The sequence below is a fragment of the Mustela erminea genome, chromosome 8 (assembly GCF_009829155.1).
Source record: "Mustela erminea isolate mMusErm1 chromosome 8, mMusErm1.Pri, whole genome shotgun sequence".
Classification (NCBI taxonomy): domain Eukaryota; kingdom Metazoa; phylum Chordata; class Mammalia; order Carnivora; family Mustelidae; genus Mustela; species Mustela erminea.
In genome coordinates this window covers 53,531,764-53,556,984 of record NC_045621.1, presented here as the reverse complement: position 1 = coordinate 53,556,984, position 25,221 = coordinate 53,531,764, and the positions used below count along the sequence as shown (strand labels likewise).

At 39.6% G+C, this 25,221-nt stretch overlaps 1 protein-coding gene across 4 annotated transcripts in view; it reads right to left on the bottom strand.

Moving 5' to 3' along the window:
• GPD2 (glycerol-3-phosphate dehydrogenase 2) overlaps nucleotides 1-25,221 on the bottom strand; it is a 142,385-nt gene that overhangs the window by 82,021 nt on the left and 35,143 nt on the right. For 3 of the 4 annotated variants that reach the window (XM_032355628.1, XM_032355626.1, XM_032355629.1), the window contains exons 2-3: nucleotides 20,350-20,459; nucleotides 1,862-2,033 (exon numbers count right to left, since the gene is read on the bottom strand). In XM_032355628.1, the coding sequence (XP_032211519.1) occupies nucleotides 1,862-2,033; nucleotides 20,350-20,451 (274 nt within the window). In that variant the 5' untranslated portion in view covers nucleotides 20,452-20,459. Of the gene's footprint in view, nucleotides 1-1,861; nucleotides 2,034-20,349; nucleotides 20,460-22,982; nucleotides 23,081-25,221 lie in introns of those variants that run through there. The other variant, XM_032355627.1, reaches the window with a different exon arrangement.

The following is a 25,221-nucleotide window of genomic DNA, read 5'->3' as shown; positions in this document are numbered from 1 at the left end:
CAACCATTCTTTCCAGCTGCTTTCGTTTGTCCAAGGATAATGTGGCACAAATTACGAACCAGGGACAGAAACAGGGAGTTCTATGAAAATCAGGGCGTGCCTGATAACACAATAAATTCCAAGGCCTATATTTGAATTTATCATTATTTAAAAGTGACAAAAAGGACCTAAGCTGTGAAGTCTCGGTGGGTTAAAACTTCAGTGCAGATCCTATGCTATCACAGTAAATCCACGGCACTTTCCTGCTTATAGTTCATGTGCCTAAATCTTGCCAAATTTATTCATGTCTGAAAAGTAAATTCTACCAGGTACATGAGTAACTTAATCTGAGAAGAATTGCTCCATGCAATAAATCATTACCACTGAGTATGACACCACAAGAAATCTGGAACATTATACAGTAACTAAAACAACCCAGAGTCAAAGTTCCACACAGCAGTGCCCAGCCCAACTGGATACATCCAAGGATACCACAAAGATTATTTCTCTAGGACAACCGGTTCTCAAAGTCTTTGCCTTAGGAGTACCTGGGTGGCTCAGCTGGTTAATCATCCGGCTGTTGTTTTCGATTCAGGTCGTGATCTCAGGTCCTGATCTAGGGATCATGATCTCACAGTCATAGGATGGAGCCCCATGTGGGCTCCACAGGCTGTGTTTCTCCCCCTCCCCATCCACCGCCCCCTACCTGGCTCTCACACACACCAGCACTCTCTCTCTAAAATAAATCAATAAAATCTTAAAAAAATAATAATTAAAAAAATAAAAGTATTTTGCCTTCATGTTAATAATGGCAGTTATAGGGGTACCTGGTAGGTTTGGTGGTAAAACATGTGACTCTTAAACCTCAGGAGCATGAGTTCCAGCTCACATTGGATGTGGAGCCTACTTAATAATAATAATAATAATAATAGCTATAAATACTATCTGCAACTTACTGAGCTTCTATTTTGTGTGACAAGCACACAAAAGCCGTCTTCATGATTTCACATTTAATCCTCACAAAAATCATTCAAAGAAGGTATTTTTAACTTACTGGAAGGATGAGGAACCTCACAGAAATTAAGGAATTCGCCTAAGTGAGTGCATGTGTATGTGTCCATAACTATAAACACATCTAATAAAGCTGCTGAGACAGATATGTACCCAGATTTCCTTCCCACCAAATTCCACACTAATAATAACCACAGGCAAAAATCAAATTATTTTATTAACCATATCACATGGAAGAGCACTGGTGCTCCTACTAGAATTTCTTTCTTTATGTGTCATGTTTCCATTTTTAAAGAACTTCTCAACATGCCTTTCCCAATGCTGACTAATTGGGTACCTGAGACAGAACTATAGGTTAGCAACTGTCTTTTCCGTCATGAATTCACAATAAACTCGAGTCTCCTAAACTGAAGTTCATATCTCACTGGAAGAAATGCTTTTAAGAGATACAGGAAAAAAGAGCTATTTTAATAGATGAACTCATTTTAATAAGTCTTTTCTACCCTTCCCTGACACAAATGTGATTTCAGACCGTAGGATACATATTTTTTATTTCATTAAAAGACATTTACTTTAGGATATTAGAAAGAAATAAGCAAAAAGAACAAGTTCATGAATTCATAGGAAGTTAAATTTTCTTTTTAAAGAAATTTCTTTTTAAAGAAATTTTACGGGTAAAATACCAGCTATGTTTAATTTTAAAATTGTGCGAGTGCCTAGATTAAGAAACTATGAAGGTGCTTCACAAAGGCTGGAAAATCCGGCAACGTGCCAGAAACGTGACTTTACTAGTCTAGAGCGCACATCGCGTGTTTGACTGGGGGCGAGGGTGGGGGACAGGTGGAAAACATCCACCCACGTGGGGACTCACCTCTGGTGACGGCATCCAGTGCGCAGCCGCACCCTGTTGCTCCTCCTCCAATGACAAGGATGTCGAATTCAGACATGTTTTGCAAGGTCAGTAGCTGAGCTTCTCTGGAAGGAGGCTCCCTGTTAACAGGTTCTGTGACGCACTCGGCTGCTTCGACATAGGCCAAGCTCACCTGGTGTTAAGAGTCCAAAGTCGACTTTTAGTTTTTCGTGGGAATGCCAATGCAATACACCTGACAGTATGCCGAAAGAAGAGATGTGTAAGGGAGACAAGCAAAACCAAAGCTAGACCATAGTCCACAGTCCACATAGAGCCATCGGACTAACTGCCCTGTAGAAAAGAAAAGCCCTTACAATCTGGAGGCGGGGGCTGAGGGAGGGAGCGGTATTTCTCTTTTGTTGTGTTTTAATAAGCCATAACCATTTAGGCAGGGAACACCTGGTTTTAGATTCAGTATCTCAACTGCTTGTTTTGGTTTCATAAACAGCCAAGTTCAACTATTTCCCACACTGTACAGCAATTCCCAAATACCTAGTCAAAGACAATTTATAGGAGAACAGAAGGAAATGTTTTACCCCATAGCAGTAATTCATTCAGATAACATTTAAAAGTGTTGAAAGGAGGAGGGAAAAAGCACTTTATGCCTTTCTGCAATTTCTTAAAAGTGTATGTTCTTCGTTCTTTAATACTTCTGGCAAAAATAGATTCTAGAGCTTGAAGGTCTATGAGTTTAGGTCGGTATAATCAAAAAAGAATCCATTTAATGAAAGTTACTGTCGTATTTAAATGATCAACTATGGCCAATGCAAATAATTTTTTTAAAGGATTTTAGTCAGAGACTTCCCCATTAAATGTTTTAATATAAAATTCTAGATTTTATATATTTAGTATACACTATTTCAATATTTGAAGGTTTTAACAATAAAATAAAGCCAGCTAAGCTCCCCTAAAGGATAATGGCGTTCCCTGTTTCTAGTTTTTCTTTCATTAGAATGTAATTTTTTATTGTCCTTAATAAAAAATGGTCTTAAAAAAAAAGTAGTTGCCAGAAAGCAGAATCAAAAGCCCAGAAAAACAGATGAGTAAAATGCTAATACTAGATTTAATCACTATAGTCAACAGTGCTGGCTAGAGCTGCTCTAACAGTTAGTTATCCACAGGTATGTAAGTTCTGTTTTCCTTCTTCTAAACCCCAGCATCAGTGTGATGCCGGCAGTGTTTTTCCCATTCTGCTGTAGGAGTCACAGAGGAAGCTCTTTAACCACAAGGCCAAAGACTGTTCAGGAAAAGGTGATCTTAACTCCAAACAAGATATTGTTCTGGTGAGTGATTTTTTTATCCATTTAAATAAAATAAACCAAGTTGTTCCTTAAAATTGAATTTAATTATTGTCAGGCCTATTGGATTTCTATAAAAATAAATCTAGAAGCCAGAAAGGACACTCAAAAAAAATACCCAGATCAGAGGTTCCTGGCTTTGGTCTCAGCACTCTTCTTTACTAGTATGTGACTTTTGACACATTATCTCTCTGGGTGTTGGTTTCTTCCTTTGTAGAATGGGATAAAGCCCTGTGATGTCTCTAGCTCTACATCTCTGAGTTGTGCTCAGTCTGATGGACGCAGGAGATGAGTGTAGATGGTAAACTGTAAAGCACCACCACAGAGTTGTTGCTATTACTTATTAAATAATTTAATCATTTAATGGCAGGTAAAAGGGAACTTTTAAATCCCACTTTACCGAGTCTCATAAAAACAAAAGATTATAATCAGGTGCCATAATTTTTCAGGCTTATGATCCAGACACATGCCACAAAAATCTTATTCTCCTTTACACAAGTCCTCGCGTTATCTACTAATAACCATGTCCCATTTCCCCGTGTTCACATTTACACTCATACTTACATACATTTACGGGAACTAAATAAATCTAACTGCTAGGTTTGGGGGGAACGTGACATTTTTTTGTCACGGGCTTTGCCTTCTATCATCAAAGAAAGAGGAGGAGGAGGAAAAGAAGAAGAAGAAGAATATATATATATATATATATATATATATATTTTCATATATATAAAAGTATGTAGAAAGAACAAAATGCCAGAGTAAAGCAAAGAAGTACCAGGCTATGACCCTTCTGGTCAAGGAGGGAGGGTCTTTCATTTGAGGATTCAACTGGGCCATGACAGATGGGTTGTACTTGGACATAAGACTGACAAGTGACTAAACTGCCAGAGCATTTTCACACATCCAAAAAAAAAAAAAAAAATTCTGACATTTTCTGCTTGGTAAGTTTTATAGAAATATTCAAGAAATAAATGTAAGGACTATATCATGATTATATAAGTCATTAGAACTTGGTAACACTAAAAGGCCCCTGTTCTACTCTGCTAACAGGTCGTAACTATGAATATTAAACTCAACTGAATTTCTTCCTCAGCAAGTTTACTGGGTCTGATGGGCACCCCTCATGCCTTATGGGCTTCTCATTCCATGGACTGCACTGTTTCTCTGTCTTTGTCCCTTCTCTCATCCTTCCGCCCCCACACGACACTCTCTCCCATCTCACCTTAAGAATAAAAAATGCCTTTCACATATGTTTTTACCATCCTAAAAATTCTGGAAAGTCCTGTATACCCTTGCTTTTTCTATTGCCTCACCTCCTACTCACTCAACCAACTCCTCAATTCATTTTAATCTGCATTTTCACATACACACCACCACCCTCACCACCACCACCACCAAAACTGACTCATGTCCACTTTGCTGCGAAATCCAGTCAGCACATTTTGTCCCTCATGTTAGCTGTCACCTCAGCACACAACTTTCTGTTCACTCACCTTGGCATCTGAGAGACAACTGAGCTGAGCTCTCTCTCTCTCCAGCCTCTCCTAAGCACTCTCTCCTAGTTTCCTCCAGAGGTCCCTTCTCTACTCCTCAACATTAAGCACTTAGGTCCTCTTGGGCCTTTCTAGAGAATTTCTTCCACCTCCACATGGTCATATAACCTTATACCACACAGACTTACAATTTTGTTCCCCTATTCCAGAATCCATACATCAAACTACCCATTTGGCAGTTCCATTTGGATGTCCCACATGTATCTCAAAATTGAAAAATTTTCCCTGTCAGCGTTCATCAGGGAAGGAACCATTTTGGATCTAGCAGCTCAGGTCACTTTCTTAAGTTCCACTGAGTGCTATCTATTCCGTGTCCTAAAAAAATCTCAGGCCCAGTCACTTCATCTTCGCTGTCCCTTTTCAAGTCACAGTCTGTTCCCTTTTCCCTCTACTAATCTGATATCTTCCCACAGGTCTTTACATTTTCACCATGCCTACCTCCAAGTCAGTCTCCATACTGCAGTTGGGGGGGTCATCATTTTAAAACCCAAATATGCCATTTCCATGTGTAAAAGCCTTCAAGAGTTTCCAATTTAAGTTAGGTCATAGGTAAGCATCTTTATTCTAGTTTCTAAGATTCTTCACAGTCTTTTAGAGCAGGTTGAACTTAACCAGAAAAAAAAAAAAATGGACAACACCAAGTGCAAGTGAAGATACAACACAACTGGAACGCTCTTATATTGCTGGTAGACATGCAAAATGATACAGGCATTTTGGAAAACTTGAGTTTCTTATAAAAGTAAACCACACTTATCATCCAGCCCAGCAATCCTCTCCTAGATAATTACTCAAGAGAAATCAAAAGCTGTGCTCACCCACAAAAAATATTTACAGTGGCTTTGTTTATCACTGGTAAATGACTAAACAAACTGTGGTGTATTTATGCAATGGAACAATAATTGGCAATGAAAAGAACAAACCACTGATAGACCTGACAACATTACTGGATCTCAAATGCACTCTGCTAAGTTAGGGGTCAGCAAATTATGGTTTACCACCCAAATCTGGCTGCCGTCTGTTTTAATAAGCCAAATTTTATTGGAACATAGCCACACCCAATCATTCGTGGATAGCACATGACTGTAATAGCAAAGTAGAGAACTTGCAACAGATATGGTAGGGCACCTGGGTGGCTCAGTGGGTTAAAGCCTCTGCCTTCTGCTTAGGTCATGATCCCAGGGTCCTGGGATCCAGCTCTGCATGGGGTTCACTGCTCAGCGGGGAGCCTGCTTCCCACCCCTCTCTCTGCCTGCCTCTCTACCTTCTTGTGATCTCTGTCAAATAAATAAAATCTTTAAAAAGCGAGAGAGAGAGAGAGATGGTATGGCCTGCAAACCTAAAACATTGACTACATGGGCCTTTATGGAAGACAGAAGTCTATTTATGACATGATTCCATTTGCTTGACATTCTGTAAAAGCAAACGTATAGGGTCAGGAAACAGATAGGACTGTCAGGGTCTGAGGACAGTGGGAGGGCAACACTGACCACAAAGAACAGGAGAGAAATTCTGAGGAGGATAGAAATGTCCTGTATCTTCACTGTGGTGTTGGTTATATGACTGTATGTGGCTTGCAAAAACTGATAGAACTGTATATTATAAAGGAGGAATTATACCACATAATGTAAATCATACCCCAAATTCTACCTCAATAAACTTGACTTTAAAAAGAGTAAGCAGACATGTGTAGAGAGCTAACAAGCACACAAAAAGGTGCTCAACATTGCTAACCATCTGGGAAATGTGAATCAAAACCACAATGAGATATCATGTGATACTTCTCAGTATGGCTAGTATCGGGGCACCTGGATGACTCAGTTGTTAAGTGGCTGCTTTCAGCTCAGGTCATGATCCTAGGGTCCTGGGACTGTGTCCCACATGAGGCTCCCTGCTCAGCAGGGAGTCTGCTTCTTCCTCGGGCTGTTCTGCCTGCCACTCCCCCTGCTTGTGGTGCGCTCGCTCTCTCTCTCTGACAAATTTTAAAAATTAAAAAAAAAAAAAAAAAAAGAATGGCTAGTATCAAAAAATATAAGGGGGCACCTCTGTAACTAGGTTGGTTAAGCATTTGACTTGATTTCAGATCAGGTCTTGATCTCAGGGTTGTGAGTTCAAGCCTCACACTGGGTTCCATCACTGGCATGGAGCCTTTCTTAAAAAATAAATAAATAAAGCTGTTGGGGTGCTGGAGTGGCTTCAACACTTAAGTTCTGACTTTTGATTTCGGCTCCAGTCCTGATCTCAGGGCTGTGAGACCAAGCCCTGCATCGAGCTCCACACTGAGCATGGAGCCTGCTTAAGATTCTCTCTCTCCCTCTCCCTTTAAGCCACCCCTTCTAAAACAAATAAATAATAAATAAATAAATACATAAATAAATAACATTTTTTTTTTAAGTACAAGAACAACTCTTGGCACACAGCTGGTGGGAGTGTAAATTGGAAAAAGAGTAAGGAGGTTCCTCAAATAATTAAAAAGTAGAAATACCATATGATCCAGCATTTCCACTTCTGGGTATTCATCTGAAGAAAATGAAAACAGTTGAATGGATAACAAAGATGTAGGATGTATAAGTGTTTGTGTGTGTTTGAGACACTCCGTTTTATAAATATATATATATATATATATATATATATATATATTACTTAGCTGTATATTGTACTTATATCTACTCAGCCATAGAAAAGGATGAAACCTTGCCATTTGTGACAAAATAGAAGAACCTTGAGGATATCACGCTAAGTGAAATAAAGACAAATACTGTATCAATCTAAAAAACAAAACAAATGAACAAATGAATAAACAAAACAGAAAAAAAACTCCAAGATCAAAAATGACCTGATGGTTGCCAGAGGGGAGGAGTGTAGGAGAGATAGGCAAAAAGAGACGAAAGGGTTAAGAGGTATGATCTTCCAGTTATAAAATAAAGGAGACACAGGGATGCGATGTACAGCACAGGGAAAACAGTCAATAATATTCTAACAACTTTGTATGCTGATAGATGGTAATTAGACTTACTGTGGTGACCATTTTGTAGTGTATATAAATACTGAATCACTATGTCGTACACCTGAAACTAATACAATACTATACATCAATTATTCTTCCATTAAAAAAAAAAGCCAATATGTATCCAGTATTTATATGTCAGGCGCTGTTATAAACCTTTTACTTTTTTCTACTCATTTAATCCTCATAATAACCCCATGAGTTGAGTACTACTGTGATCTCCATTTTACAGAAGAAGTAACTGAGACAAACAAAAGCCAAGTAATTGGCCGGTGATTAATGCAGCTCGGATACGAAAGAGCTGGGAACCGCACCTCCACAGCCTGCCCACAGACTACATGTTATACAACTACACCACACAGACAATATATAACGGGAGGAAAAAATAAAGAAACAGACTTATCAGTTAGAATAGGGTGAGCTATCACCAATTACCGCACTCTGAAAGTTTCTGGTTTTTTTACCATGGTTTTGTTGTGGATGCTTTCCTGAAGAGTTGTTCCAAAAAAAATTTTTTTAAAGATACAGCACTATTGAGGGTAATTTATTTAATTTCTGACACCACATTTAAAACAACATTTTATTTCTGTTTATATTTTCCCCCATAAAAGCTGGGAAGTGTTGCAACTGAGAAGCTAAGTACCAAGTTTATTTTAGAGGCAGTAAACACAGCCTAAGGCCGTACTTATAATTATGACAAGAGAGAGACTCATATGGCTTCATATGGCTTTGAGTCTCAAAAACACATCTGCACTCTACCTTCCCTAGAATATGTTGGCTGATGGCAAATAAAGAAGAGAAAAGCAGCCAGAATAAAACAGTGGTGGTAAGTAGCAACGTGCTTTAAGAAAAGAGGTGTTTGTGCTCCAAATCTTCTCAGACCAGCTCTCCTCCAGGCAGTTTGATTAAGCAGGAATCTGGGAGATAAGCCCCATTAAAAGACTGACCCAGAGATTCTGGGAGAAACCTTGGAACGGCAACATACCCTAAATCATGTGAGAGACCAAAACTCACACGTCTATTCCTGACAAGACACCTGACCCACAACCACTTATTCATCCAATCAATATGTATTAGAGGTCCTTGGCAGGTCTATAGATTGGAGGACAAAACAAAAAGATAAAAGTAATTCATAATATTGCTTAACAGGCAGATTTAAGATAGAGAAGATGCTATAAAGGCCACAGGACACACACTTCATCCGGAACTGAGAAGATTTCCTGGACTACAGGAAGAAGGACTACAAGGCCTTAGATGGGTAACAATGACAAAAAAGGAAGTGGGAACAGCATGTGCTAAAACCAGAAGTCATCCTAATGTATTTGTGCAGCACACTACTTTCTTAAAAACATGCATATCCAATACTTAAAAGTTGCTATATTTCATATAACAGTGATTTCTGAAATGAATCTGCTGCAACAGTACGGATCCCTTGGGCAGGAATTGTATGGTCTTGTTAGTGCAGGGCTCACACTACTGGCTTCACGCTTTTATGTCACCCACTCTAGCCCCTATAGGCAGAGACGTTTGCCGACCCCAGGCTAGAAACAGGAAAAGCCCAACACTATGATTCCACCACTGAAGCCAGAAGAAATGAGAGTCCAAGAACTCCAACCACAGCTCCCAAACAAAAAAATTCTTATCCTGTAGAATTAGGAGAATATTTAATATTACTTTGATGTTTTTATTTCTGATATTTAATTATGATCGTCTATGGAGAAATAGGAATTTTTTTAAACTTCTAAGCAAATGTTCATTTATGTTTTAAAAAGACAAGATTCCTCCAGAATTCTGATACCAAACGTGTGGTTTTTGTCAAGAGACTGTTACCTGTGAACACCTACAGAGAACTGAAAGCCAAGTTCATAATCTTTGAGGGTTTATATCCCAGAGAACAGAACAGGATTCAGAATGAGACCAGTTTTACTATGTGCACCATTAGACTTGCAAATTTAAAAAAAAAAAAAAAAATCCTAGACATTTGCAACTTCAGGTGAGACCGAAAACAAGATCTAATAATTAGTGTCTATTTCTGAAAGAAGTGCATATTTAAAGACCACAGGCAATTAACAACCAGGTTGTCCTGTAATCATGTACAGTAATAATTGGAGTATAAAGTAGGGTTTCATGCAAATCACTTCATACTGCAACTATCACTCTCACTCTCTCCCATAGCATGTGATTCAATCACATATTGCTAATGGAACTGTTAGATTTTAAGGAAATTGCTTTGCGTTTTGTTGTCACTGAAAAAGACCAACAATATTTGTATTTTCCTAGAAAGAAGACGCAACCTGCATCTCCTTACGGTGAATTTTAAAATGTTTTAATGGCCTTCACCTCCTGAACCACTCTGTGGTTCTAAACAATGATGTTTTTTCTTGTACTTACATGACAGCAAGCAACATTTCTCACTGTGAACATCCTCAGGGAGGGACTCACGATTACTCTGTAGGAACAGTTGCTAATGGGTAGACTGTCATCTCCACTGGAGACCAGAGAAGAGAAAACAAGTCCTTCCTTCTGGGGGTACTGAGATCAGAGCTCCAGCTCACCTTGAATGTGCCGTCCACGCTTTATGTGGCTGCTATTCATTTGAGAAATCACAGAGACGCTCTCTTAATAGTAATCATGATATATCCGAACTGTTAACTTGTGAACCTTTTTTTTTATAGCTGAAGAAGAGGGAACATCCTTTCGCTCTGTCTGAATCTACTTCAGATAAGCTCACTTCACAACTGACTACATGATCTGAGGTCTGGGAGATACATTTTATTGGTTTTCAAATATATACTTCAGAAACGATAATAGTTGGAGGTATCTCAACTTGATATTGCTCTTCAATCCCAACAGCCTGCTGAGAACTAGAAGATCTGGAAAGGAAGGCTGAGCTCAGGGAGGCCAGGGAAGGAAGAGGCGGCACTGGGGCTGGGTGGACTGCTACTGGTCCCCACTCTCTAATGAGCTAGCTCCTGTAGGTCTCGTCATTACCACGGAACACAGGCACCCTTTGACCACCGAGGAAAGTGAGTTCAGTTATTCCTTATGCAAGTAACTGAGAGAATCATAATTTGAATTCAGGTTTGACTTCACATCCCCTGACTTCAGCTGTGCTAGGCTCTCTTTGCCTATAAATGTAGATTACCTGGGCCCCTCGAACTGTCAGCTTCTCTGGCACCAGCAGGGAGCTGTTGGTGATCGTCAGTGAACTCAGAAGTTCTTGGGACTGTGGACAGCCTGTGGACAGCAATCCTGGGCCATCAAGTATGAAATAGCATTGTTCCTTAAAAACTTCGCTAAGACATATGTTTGGAAGCGGACACAGGAGGTTCATCCTTCTCCCATCCCTTGAAGGTAAATAAAATGCTGACCCAATGAGCCCAACGATCATTTCCAAGCTTGACCATCCAGATGGCCCTCAGCTACGTTTTAATTTGATGTTCAAAATCGTTCTGGGTCAAATTTACGATGCATACTTTCCATTTCTCTGTGAATTATTTCTTCAAATAACATTTCTATTTGTACTCACAAGCATATAATTAGATCTCAGAAGGCCTTTGTTGAGAAACCACAAATTAGAAAATAAAGGAAGTAAGTAAAATTAACGTTGCCTAACTTAACATAAAGCATCTATTTTCTTCTTAATTTGCCCAAACTCTACCTACAAAAAGCCTTCCGAACATAAACATAATTTGACTATGAAGTTGGAAGACGGGGAGAAGGGAAGGGAGATGAAGGACTCTCCCCAAAGCATTTATAGAAAGTTTGCTCAGTCCCACAATATCCCTAAAAAGTTTCTTAAAGAGCCCTCAAGATGAATAAATAGTTGAAAATGAAATGCAAAGTCAAATCAGAATGAATGTCAATGTTGCTCAGTTAGCAACAGCCTAGAAGCTCACCAGCTGTCAACGCTAATCATAGCTCAGTCGTTGACTCACTGTGTGACCTCTAGAAGTACAGTTAACCTCGCTGATTTTGTATGCCAGCCATAAAATAGCATCACAAACTCCTCGAAGGCCTGATGTGAGTTATAACTCAAAGATATTGCCATGGCCCCACTTTAGGAGCTAAGTGTTAAATAAAAACCAAAATTATAAGGAAGATGATAGGATGCTCTTCAAAGAACATTTCCAGCTCTGTCTGCATAATTTTAGTGCTTTGATGAAGCATGGCTCTGAAGAAACGGTTAACCATATAGAGTAGTTAAGAATAGTTCAAACTGGCCTTATGGAAAATATAGTGTATTCCGAATCCTCATCAAGTTTTAGATATCAGACACAGCCCCAACATATTTAGTTGTGCTTCTAGGAGAAAAAGAGTTCTTCCAGGAATCTATGCACGAGGTTCTGCATAAGAGAAGCAAGTGAATGCCACAGTCTTTGGCAAAAACTCCAACAATAAAACTCTCATGAAAAGAAATGCAACTCATTTGTCAACTGGATTAGAAACTAAAGTCAGGAGGCAGATGTCATGGCTGGATGCTTAAAACCTTTCCTCTTCCTCCAGGGCATTTCCCACCCTCCCTGAGAGTTGGCTGGAAATGATCCGGTGGGTCAAAAAGCCCTATAATATGGCAGAACCACTGGAATAAAGAGACATAGATCCCTGAGCCGTTGCAAGAAGCAGGTCCCCGCCTCCATCCTCACCGAACTGTATTGTGAGCAAGACATAAACCTGCATGGTGATAACCCAGTGAGCTTTGGGGGTTGTTTATTACACCAATTAGCATGCTCTAATTAATACACAACTATGGGTTATGTTCAGCATTACAACCTAAGATTCACAACTCCTCTACCCTGCATACAGTCCATACACAGTTCAGAATCTTCCTCTGGTGGATAAGGACCCATCATTTATACAAAATTAAATCCGCACATACAAAGAAGCTGCAAAGGACAGAACGACAAACACAAGCACCACTAAACCACTTTATATCTGATGTAACATTGAAGTTAATAGCTCTTCAAGCAGGCAGGTGGGACCAAGGAGACTGTTCCTTAAGCACTGGTCCTCTCTGTCCTCCTTAATATGCATTCTTTGTATGGTATTCACATCATGGTACCCCACCTAAACATCATCAACGTAAACAAAGACTGTTTAAAGAACTGTTGCTACTCCAGAACTTTGTCATTTTTTTTTTTTTTTAAGAAAAAGGCTGTTTATGGACCTATGAAAAAATGCTTCTGGAGAAGATTATTTACTTAGAACAAACAAGTCTGGTAGCTGGATTGACTCAGAGTTAAAAGCAATCTGGGAAACATAAAGCAGACATGTCATGCCACAATTTGAGCTACATCAGTGCTCAGGAAGACTTACACTGATTTCAACCCCACTCTCTTTAGTTTAGGAACCAGAAGAATATTTATAACTGAGGTTAAATTCTTAAAGATATTAAACATGTTCAAAAATTAAGTAGTTACATCCAATCAAAGATACTACTGAAAAGTCATGTGGGAGTGGAATTTTTAGAATGTAAAACTTCTTAATTGACATCATGTCCTAGGTGCTATGCAAGTTTTATTCATGTATTTGTGTATTTTAAAGGCTTTTTTTTTCCCCCCAGCGGTTTCAAGTTTACAGCAAAATTGAGAAGATCCATGGGTTTTCCATATCGCCCTGCCCCCACACATACATGTCCTTTATCAACATCATTCACCAGAAGGGCACATTTTTTACCAAGAATGAACCTACACTGACACATTATAATGTCAATAATTTACTTAAGAGTTCACTCCTGCTGTTGTACATTTTATGGGGTTAGACAAATGCATAATGACACAGACCCATTATTATAATATCATACAGAGGAGTTTCATTGTCCTAAAAATCCTCCATGTTCTGCCCATTCATGGCCCACACACCCCAGGTAACTGATCATTTTTCTGTCTCCAGCAGTTGTGGAGAACCCACAGTAGAGTTCTTGCACTACGATTTTTTTCTTTCTGTGCCTCTTCATGGCACGATAGCTTGTTTCTTTCTAGCAATGAATAATAGTCCATTGTCTGGATGTACAACAGTTTATTCATCCATTCACCTACTGAAGGACATCTTAGTTTTAACAATTATGCATAAAACTATTATAAACATCCCTGGGCAGATCTTTGTGCGAACATGGTTTTCAAGTCTCTGGGGTAAGCACCCATGAGAGTGATTGTTGGATCAAATGGTAAGAATATGTTCAGTTTTATAAAAAACTGTCCCACTGTGTTCCAAAGTAGCTGTACCATTTTGTGTTCTCACCAGGAATAAAGGAGGGTAGCTGTTGCTCCACACCCTTCACCAGCATTTGCTTATGATTTTTATTTCTCTTCAATAGATACTCACCTGAACTTCACATTTCTCTATGCTCTACCAGTTTCTCTGTCCAGCAGTTAATATAAGCCATACTGTGCCATCCAAAAGCTCCACCGTGTAAAGAAATCTGGTGCTACTGCATTCTTATTATGTCTAACAGGGCTAGGTCTATTTCAAATGTTCACGCTCTATATCAGGGGAAGGGAAAGTCCTAGATACTAAAGACCCGCTTTGTGTCAGGTACTGAGATCACTGGCTTGTGTGTATTGACTTGGTGCTTGGCAGCAGGAAAAAGCCTGGGAGTCAGTGACATTAACCTTACCTTATGAAGGAAGTGGAGTTCTGAAAACATGCATGACCTGAGCACATTAACAGGCTCATCGAATCTCCTCCACACTGTGTAACAGACACATTCAGGAAGCTAAATATCTGCCCATTCGGGGATCCGTTGCAATAAGTCCCAAAGTAGATCTTACTTTCACTAGAGATGACCATTCTATTTCGTACTCCTCCAATCTTCTTTTGTATTTTGAGTCATTAGTATTATCAGTCAAAAAGCTCTACTTTATTAGAATCTCTTAAAAATAATGCATTAAGAGACTGAAATTACGAGTTAAAACAATGTTTTCTTTTTTTTTTAAACAACAATGTTTTCAAAGTTCCTATGGATTTTAATTATTCATGCATCACTTTGCCTCTTATTAGCATATGTATTTTTCTTCCTGAGTTTCGATGATACTAGCAACAAAGGTAATACAGTTTTACCTATAATTCAACTCACCTAACACATCACCACTATCATTTTCTCACGTTCCCTTAATTCACACACAGAGTGAACTCTAATATTTTAAGTGATATTTTTTACTTAAATATATTTAAGTAAGCCACTCAAGGTGTATAAATTGCTGTCTCTTACAAAGTCAGAGGCTATGTTACAAAGCATGAACATCCTGTCAGTAATCACTACTACTACCTCACTGACTCTGGAAAGTAATAAGCCTAACTGCTTTCCACTTCAAGCTAAAATGCTACAAGAGAATTCCAGGGTGGGGGGGAAGCAGGCCTTTTTAAACATTGTTTGTTTTCTAGAATGTTTCATCATAGCATCCAACAAATAGCATTCTACTATATAAAATTAATTTATCAAGAATACTGTATTCACATAACTTTTTAGAAACACATCAGCCATATAAACCGAGTCTGCCAAAACTCGTAAAGACCCAAGTAGAGAAAGAGAAGAAACAACCAGAACTTCAAGTAAGTTATTACTAGCAACAGGAAAAGAGTTTAAGTTAATAACTGGCTTTGTTCTCCTGCTCCTTGGCTCATCGTCCAATCAGGAAGCAAGGCAAAGAGAGAACATAAGGTATCTGTATACCTGTTGTCTGGCCAATGTCCTACAACCTCAGATGAAGGACATAGCAGTGCTGCTGACCTCCAAGTCTTAACAAGTTAACCCTGAATGCCAGGATCACCCGTGACAAGAGCAACTTTCCTGTGCCTTAGACTCACATTGTACCTTCTTATCACCTGGGGATCCACTACTAGCTCAGACTTTTTGAAAGCTCACTATGTTCCAGAACCTCTTCCAGGCTTTACTGCTCTTCAGCATTCCTCAGAGGGAAGCACCACTGTTCTCTCTATTTTACAGACATAGGAAAATGACGTCCAGAGAACTTAAGAAAAGTGTCCATAGTCTCTTAGCTCTTCAGTAGAGCCAAGCGATGGAGGCATGCAATCTTTGCCAAAATGGTGCTCTCATCCTGTACGTTCTATCACTCAGGAATGGAAGGATATTTGATCAGTTGAGAATCTCTGAATTCCCTGATTTTAATACAATCACTCCACAACTAAAAAGAGACCTTGATTACCATACCCTGAAGCTCATTCCCTACCTTGGTCTGGTGCAGAAAAAAAAGAAGAAAACTTTCACAGCCGGGCTTTGAGAAAGCTCTCAGTGGTTTTCAGTCCTCACCTCCAGTTGGCTCACAAAGCCCACTACACCTTCAGAGTGGGTAGTGGAAGGAACAAACCCAGCATGTGTTACGTGGGAGGGCACACCCTCAGACCTAAATAGATCTTTGTTACATCAACCACACCACTGGGGTTAAAAAGAAGCCCACACTCTCACACCAGTGTTTCCAGTTAGACCTGGAAGGTATGACATAAACGTTGAGTTTAAAAAAAAAAAAAAGTTTCGAAAAATGCCTTTGGTCTATAATGAAGGACAAAAGCCTGGGGTAACCCTCAGCCCAATCTCTGCACGCCCATCCTGCTTCTGTCCCCATTCCCAGCAGCCACCCCCATTCTTCCCACCCACCTGAGGACCCCTCATGCAGCCCTGGCTTTACCACTCCCCACTTCCGCTCCTCATGAAGGTTCACTGGCTCTGAGAGTACCCAAGACCCTCTCTCCTAATTTAAACTCCCCTCTCCATCCACTCTGTTGTCTCATCAACTCAAAATTATAAAAGGAGACTCTCTCATGAAGTGACACGTCTCTCTTCCCTCTTAGTGAGGGAATCACTAAAAGAGCATCCTGTCCCGAGAGGAAGACTGGATACCCTCCAAGTCCCTTCCAAGTAAAATTATTACTAAATTGCCTTCTACTAAATAGTGAATGACTAATAACCTGCTCTCAAAAATCTGCACACCACTACAGTGATGTTTGCTCGCCACATTCCTGGTGGGCTTTAAGACAGTGGTATATACCCACTGTGATGACACGAGCCATTACTCAGCCGCCTGGGCCTTGGCATGTAGCTGATCCAGGGAGAGGAACATCAAGAAGACTCAGGGGACACTTATATCACCTACTTGTGGGTGAGGCAATAAAAAGAGGAAAATGAAATGAATAGGAAGTCTCTCCAAGACCATTCAAAAAAACCCTACATGTGCCACTGAAGAGAGCCTGGGAAGTGGATACTCTCTGTGGCCACAAACCTCCTTTCCTGCAGGTGGACACAGTCAAAAAAAAAAAAAGTCAGCCAATATTCATCTCTTCATCAGCTTCCTCGCTGTATTAGGAAAATTCAGGTTGCTCCAGCTCCAAATGAAAATAATAATAATAATAATAATAATAATAATATCATCTCCTTAGTCCATCCCTTCTAACTCTGATTTATTTATCTTAAAAGAAAAAAATCTCTATGCTCCCCTTGGGTCAACAATGGACACTACCGATCACTGAAAAACAAATACAAATTTTAATAATATGCTTGTATGAGGGAAAACCACACTACGACTTGAGACTAAACAATCATTGCTATTACCTCTAATGCCTGACCTGTCTCCAGAAATGCTAGGGTCTCCGCAGTTGTCTCTATCTCCTCACCTACAATAGCTTTTATTCAAGCAGCTGGGTAAAAGATAAGTGAACAGTATCTTACTTAATTTCATAGTATTTTCTATTTAATCAAATGAAGGGGTACAGAGTAGCATTCCTTCATTATCCCCCTTGCAAATATAAGCTAATTTAGCTGTAGAATTGATTTAAAAGTTTTCAGGTGAGCTGACTTGGCACCTAAATTGACAGGTAGCACTACCTTTTCTGTCAAATGTGCTTTAACTGTTGAACAACTTCTAGAATCAAGCTGTTATACTTAGAATACAATCCCTGCCTGTACTTTAGGAAGGAAGCTTTGTGCTCAGAATATCAAAGGAGCACAAGCGAGGAGCCAGGGGAGACAGAGCTGCAGGGGCAGGAATGCCAGCAAAATGTGCCTGAACTTGAACTCAACAGATGGCTTTCTAATACGTCAGCATCTTGGACTTTCGACACCAATTTCTTCTTAAAGGAGGACAGTTCATCAGTTAGAATCATCTTAGAAAACTGGAAGAAAAAAATATAAAGACACAAGCCAATACATTAAGCATGGCTCTGCAGGAAAATGGAGCATGCCGAGTCACAGTTAAAAACACAGCTTCTACAAAACATAGCCAAATAATCGGTATCAGGGGGCAGAATTTTCCTGACCATTGAAAAGTCCCCCAGAATGGCTCTGATTGGCAGATATTTTCTGAGAGAGGACAGCTGAGGCCTCTGGTCATTTCATGTCAATGGCCCAAAAGAGTCGTCTCCTCTCCCCCTCCTCTCTCTTCTCTCTTTGTTGCTAATCCCTAAGGCTACATCCCAACCTGCCACGCAAAATGCGCTCAAGGCCGTGGCTTTAGGGGACAGGAATCACCACAAAAGAATGCACACGTTTGGATGAATGCCTTATGCAACTCATTGATTGAATATGCCTATGGTGATTTTTCTCAAAAGAACTTGTCAGATTAAAATTATAAATGACTTGAAACTGCTGGTATCCATTTCATTTGGCCATTAGGGTAGTCAGGATGTCTAACTTAGGAAGGAGAAAATGCAAAATGACCCAGAAATCAGTAGATTCTTGTTTTGTCTTGATTTTACTAACGAAAATTTGCCCTTAATGTGATTGATTAGAGACAGTATCAACTGTTTATTGAGTGAGATTAAAGAAAAATCAAAGAGGGGAGCCTGGATGGCTCAGTGGGTTAAAGCCTCTGCCTTCAGCTCAAGTCATGATCTCAGGGTCCTGGGATGGAGCCCCACATAGGGCTCTCTGCTCAGCGGGGAGCCTGCTTCCCTTCCTCTCTCTCTCTGCCTGCCTCTCAGAGCCTACTTGCGATCTCTGTCAAATAAATAAAATCTTAAAAAAAAAAAAAGAAAAAGAAAAAAGAAAAATCAAACAAATGAAACATATGAAACAGTATAACCCAAACACAAAGTTAACTTATAAACTCTGAAGTAGAACATGCTTGCTGTGGTTAACAGACATAAACCGTGTACAAATTTAGCAACAACTCATCATATTAGATACTGTGACCTTCGGCGCCGGCAGTTGCCAGTGTCATTTGGGATAGCCCTGCCTGGTAAAGATGGCAGAAATAACCTAATCCATTAAAGCCCACGTCTCAAACCAAACTGCACTTCTGAAATAACCTCACAGCAGGAGCGGCATCTTTTCACACTGACTTTTAAGCAACCAAGGCAATATTTTTAAAGGAACAGAGAACTCAGCATGACCCGTGAGTGACCATGAGCTTCAGAGCAAGTCAGTCAATTAGGACCTGCAAGATATCCACCTGGGGAAACCGTAAGGGCGATGAGCTCATAGGTAAGAATCAAAAAGACCAACACAGCCTATTCAATTCCTTCTGTCTTTAGGAGGAAGCACTAAAAACAAGCCGGTTTTTTGTTTTGTTTCGTTTCGTTTTGTTTTGTTTTGTTTAACTATAAGCCACCAAACTGATTCTTCCCGGTAAGAGTCTTTAAAGTAGTATTTCTCACTCAGAACCTGGGACTTCAAGCAATGTGGCCGGCTCTACTCTCAGAGCACAAAGGAAAAAAACAGGCACAGGACCAGCCATGGCATAAAGGCTCTCACAGCAATGAACAAAACGAGTCCAACTGCAAACAGCTTCCCCAATTCCTTTACCTCCGTCTTTGAGTGAGGAATATACGACCCAGCTGATAGTGAAAAATACCCTAGAGACACGGGGAAGGGAGAACAGGAGACTAGTAATCCTAACCACTAAGGCAGCCGCCAGAACTTCAAGCTGAAAAAGAACAAAAGCATTCACCAAAATAATTTCTTGGCATCCATTTGACATAGTTGTAGTGCAAAGCGGGGGGGGGGGGGGATAAACTGAGCAATATATATATATGTATGTATGTGTATATATATATATTTTTATATATATATATATACATATATATATATATATTTTTTTTAGCACTTTAAATTATTTGGAAACTTCATACCAATCTCATTTCATGGCCTTCTCCCTTTAAAGATGTGATCCAATATAAAGTAATGCTACATGAGTAAGTAAACCTTTCAGAAATAAAACCAAGAGTCAACGTTGGGTCTTTTGTCAGGCCCTTTTCCATTTCCTGTCTCAGAGGCCTGCCTGCCCTCTAATAAGACAAACTTTTGGCAGGAACACAGAAGGTATCCAGACATTTGGATGAATTGGACAAGGAAGGTCTAGATAAACAAAACCTGGCCTTCGGAAATGAGGCACTCTCTTAAAACCGGAGAGCCAAAATAGAAGCTAAGTAATGTAATGCTTTCTGATAAAGAAATTCACTTTTTAAAAAAATTATATACACACAGTAGCCAAGAATCATTAAGGGAGTATTCTAAATTAGTGTCTGTCAGATCAAGACAGTAATTTCTAAACAAAACAATTAACATACATCCATGCCCCGAATGCAGTTCTTTAATAGATATAAGTTTCATAGTATAACCAATACATGCATAATACTTACTTGCTTCCTTCTGTAATGAGCAAATTGAGAGAGGCCTAGGACACTTGCTAGAGCACCGCCTCCAACAAGAATAGTCCCTTTCACTGCCTTTTGAAAAGCCATTTCTTAGCCTACAAAGAAAAACAAAAAGGAAACAGAAAGAAGTGAATTGGGATTTTTATCAGATAACAATCCCCACGGTAGAGAGGGACGCTGCAAGATTCCGAACAGATGTTAAGCTAGAAAACAAAACATAAAATAAGGACATTATCATGGGCCAAAAACAACACATAAAAAAATGGAGATGAGGGAACTGACCACATAAAAGTCACCTTCCAACAGGAATTAAAGAAAAGCAAGGTATAAGGCAACTGAAGATACTTACACAGGATAAAGTCAAGAATGCCATGAAAAGAAACCGTATTATGTGACTCACAAAACTGCACTCTCTACTCGAAAACGTGTTCAACTGCTAATCCCCTCTACAAGGAGAACAGTGGAAGGCTGTCACTAATGGAGACAGTGAGTCTCATGTTCACTTCAGATTCTTTGGTGTGAGTTTAATTCAGATGGTGGCACAACTCCCTTCCTGGGTTCCCCCCCACCAATGATGCTCTCACTAGAGCCAAGAGCCAACACTTGGGCATTCCTGTCCTTAAGCATCTACACTTGACATACTAAAAGTCAAAGGAAACCATGCCTTGATCCTTTCACAAAGAGACAGAAGATAATTCTTAGTGACTGCTATAATTCCTGTAATTAAGGGAACTTAATTAAAAAAAAAAAAAAGGTTTCTTCTAGCTAGGGTGGCATGGCACTGGAATTTCAAGGAGGAAGTCTTCATATCAAGCACTTGTTTTGTTTGTTTGTTTCAGGGAGAGCAAGGGAGTGGGGGCACCTGGGTGGTTCAATCTGTTAAGAGTCTCCCTTCATCTCAGGTCATAATCCCAGGGTCCTGGGATCCAGGCCCATGTGGGGCTCCCTGCTTAGTGGGGAGTCTGCTTCTCCATCTCCTTCTTCCCCTCCTCCCCACTGCACCCCCCACACCCCCTTCCTGCTCACTTGGGAGGAATCCTTCTCTCTCTCCAAAGAAATAAATAAAATCTTTTAAAAAGGGAGGAGGGAGGAAGGGAGGGGCAGAAGGAGAGGGAGAGAGAGAATCCCAGCCAGGTTCCATGTCCAGTGAAGAGTGCAACCCGGAGGTCATTACCGGAGGGGAAATCAAGAGTCAGATGCTTAACTTGACTGAGACAGCCAGGTGCCCCTTGCTATGTATTTCTAAAATAAAGTCTTATATTGTGTTAGCTCATGACTTTCTTTTCACCTTGAAACGTGTGTGTGTGTGTGTGTCTGTGCATGCGTACTTCCACTATTAGAATCACTACATTTTTTTAAATTTTTGAATGCTCCAATATCCTTTAACTTTTTTGAAAATAACACGCAAAAAAGTACATAAAAATGAAGATTCCACCAAAAGAACTCTTGCCAGCTTTTATTTAGCTAAATAAAAAAAGGTAACACCGTGTGATCACCTAAAAAAAAAAAAGAAGAAGAAGTCAGTTCCAACGTAGAGTTGCTATAGTTCAGTATCAGTTTGACCTGCCTAGGGCTTTTATTCATCATAGCAACTGGCACACCCAGATCTTACATGGAAGCCACTACCTTATTGTCCTGAATGGGTGGAGGTCAGACCTGTTGGGACAACATACCTTTACTCTACAAGTATCTCATGACTCAGGAAAACGTTTAATATGAAGTCAGTTTTAACCTAGGATAAGAAAGAGCATATAGTGTCTTAATGTAAATTATGATACAGTTAAAATGTTTGGGTCCATATAGGATGAATAGCATAACTATATAGGATGAATTAGCATAACTACACTAAATCAAAGAATTTCAGTGCAGTTGATAACTGGGACTCTATAGAAAATTCATTTTGGAATACTATAAATTATATACTAAAATAAAAGTTGACGTTTCTAAAAATTTTATTTTTCCTCTGACTTCACTCCTTCTAACAAACTAATAAATTCTAAGACTCGTCTTTTTTTTTTTTTTAAGAGTCTCACCAGGGCGCCTGGGTGACTCAGTGGGTTAATCCTCTGCCTTCGGCTCAGGTCATGATCTCAGGATCCTGGGATCGAGTCCCACATCAGGCTCTCTGCTCAGTGGGGAGCCTGCTTCCTCCTCTCTCTCTGCCTGCCTCTCTGTTTACTTGTGATTTCTCTGTGTGTGTGTCAAATAAATAAAAATCTTTAAAAAAAAAAAAAAGAGTCTCACCAGAAAAAATGTTTCACACAAATATGTTTCTCTATTGCTGCAGGACCTTCATCAAACATACGCTCTTTCCCGAATTATGCAGAACAATTGGTAGATATGATGGCTACTGGCCTCCATTCATCATTTGGTGAACCCTAAGCAAACCCTTACATCCCAGGTTGCTCTGACACAGAAAACCTCAACTAAGCCAACTTGGAAGGCAGTCATCTGTCATAGCCCACCACTGCCATTCCTAACACTTTTGTACATGTTCACATGGAGGTCTATCACACAACAATGGAAACCCTAACAGTCCAGAGATAACATGCTATCTCCAGGCTAACGGGGTTCCCCTGACAATGAGGGACAGAGAACAGAGACCTAGTTCAATTTACCTAAACAATGCATGTGCCCGCCCCATATAGACAGCAGCCTGGTGGTCCCCTCGCTGGAAGTTTTGTAGCTGATTGACTTTAACTCAGTATCATTGCTTTTGAATTGTTGGTAATGTCATTGATGACCTCACAAAGAATACCACACATCAACAAAGCCAGCTGAGGGATATTATGTAACACAGTCAAGGAAAATGTCTCAGCAGACGTGTTCACTCAGCCACTTCAGTCTGGAGATAGTTCTTCCAATTGTGCAGGTCCCTGCGTTCCCTGCTCAACTGATCATAGTGCTTCAATTTGATTTCTGAAACCAAAACTCACTAATGAAGATATTTTCATGGGTTTTCTCAACAAGCCACTAGTGCTAGTGAAAAACCGCATTAATGTATTATTTTGCAGACTTAGTGATCATATTGACAATAATCAATAGAGTTTCTTTTTCCCAGTAATTTCATAAAATAACCTATGCTTAGGGGATCATTATTTCTATTGAGATCAAATCCATCTGTAAGATCACCTACTAGTTGTGATGAATAAATCATTCTCGCAGGTAATTCAAAACAAAAGCACGTCGTCGTCGTCGTCACATCATCAATGTTATAATGATAACAGTTGACATTTATTGAGTATTTGCTAGGTAATAGGGACTGTGCTTTCAATTCTACATACATCAGCTCATATCACCCTCGCAACACCCTAATTTCATAAAAGAGGCAGTTGTGGTTCAGAGGGAGTAAGGGATTTACCCAACGTCACTGAGTAGTATGTGACAAAACCACAGCTTAGTCTATACTCTTAACCACTGATTGGTTCTGCCCTGCCTTTTGCTCTCAAAATAACAAACTCTCCCCAAGGGCCACACCATGTTTTGCTATTATTCCTAAAAGAAGCCCTATTCTCAATCATTCACCCAATGTGTACAGTCCTTGGCATTAGGGTTTCCCTAAGGCAAAGAAAAGGCCTCTGACAAAATATCTATGGTAATGTAAGAACTTAGTTTTACTGCTGAACCAAAGAAATTTAAAACTTATACCCACTTACATTCCATCATAAGGAGAAGAGTTTTCACAATGATTACAGAAAGATTGTTTCCATCTAAGCAGAAGTGCAACAGGGAAATTAGTAAAGAAAGAGAACAAAAAATGGATAAATCTTAACCTTTTGCAACTAGAAGTGTGAGAAATGAGAGGTAGAAAAATCACCCAGAAATAAAATTAGCTTTGTTATTTTTTAAAAGATTTTATTGATTGATTGATTGATTGATTTGAGAGAGTGTGTGAGGAGGGAGAGGGGCAGGGGGAGACAGACAGAATCCCGAACAGACTCTCCACTGAGTGCAGAGCCCAATGAGGGGCTCAATCTCAGGCCCCAAGATCACGATTGTGCCAAAACCAAGAGTCAGCTGCTTAAACAACTGAGCCACCCAGGCGCCCCCCAAATTAGCTTAGTTATCATAGCCTGATGTCCATATTTAATAGCCTATGAATTCAGTTGTATATACATTGTCTCAGGACTGGCTCCTGCATTTGCACAGACAAGTGCCAGTCCTCCAATTCTAGCAAGAGGAACACTGGCCCAACTAAAAAATTCTGAACAAAAAGGTACTCAACTAAATACATCCATGAGTTTATTGATTGCCCTCGAGGTGCTTAAAATCAATTTGGAGAATTAAATATCAAAATCTGTCTTTTAACTCTGTATTATAACTAGTTGTGCTATATTGAGTGTTATTAATACTCTGACAGACAAAAGACCCTGAATAGCAATCCTGAGAAAGAAGAACAAAGCTAGAAGCATCCTAGTTCCTCATTTCAAACTGTATTTCAAAGCTCTATTAGTCAAGAGTATGGTATTAGTACTAAAAACTTATTGGCACTAAAAACAGACGTATAGTTCAATAGAGAGCCCAGAAACAAACCCAAGCATATATAGTTAATTAATTTTTAACAAAGAAGCCAAGAATATACAATGAGGAAAGGGTCTCTTCATTGAGAATAGTCTCTTCAATAAATGGTGTTGGGAAAACTGGACAGCCACATGCAAAGAAAAGAAAAGAGAAAAGAGGAAAAGAGAAGGAAAGATAAAAGGAGAGAGGAAAGGAAAGGGAAAGAAAGAAGAGAAGAGGAGAGAAAAAAAGGAAAAAGGGAAGAGAGACGGAAGGAAGAAAGAAAGAGGACCGTTATCTTATACCATATTCCAAAATAAACTCAAAATGGATTAAAAATTTAAATATAAGACCTGA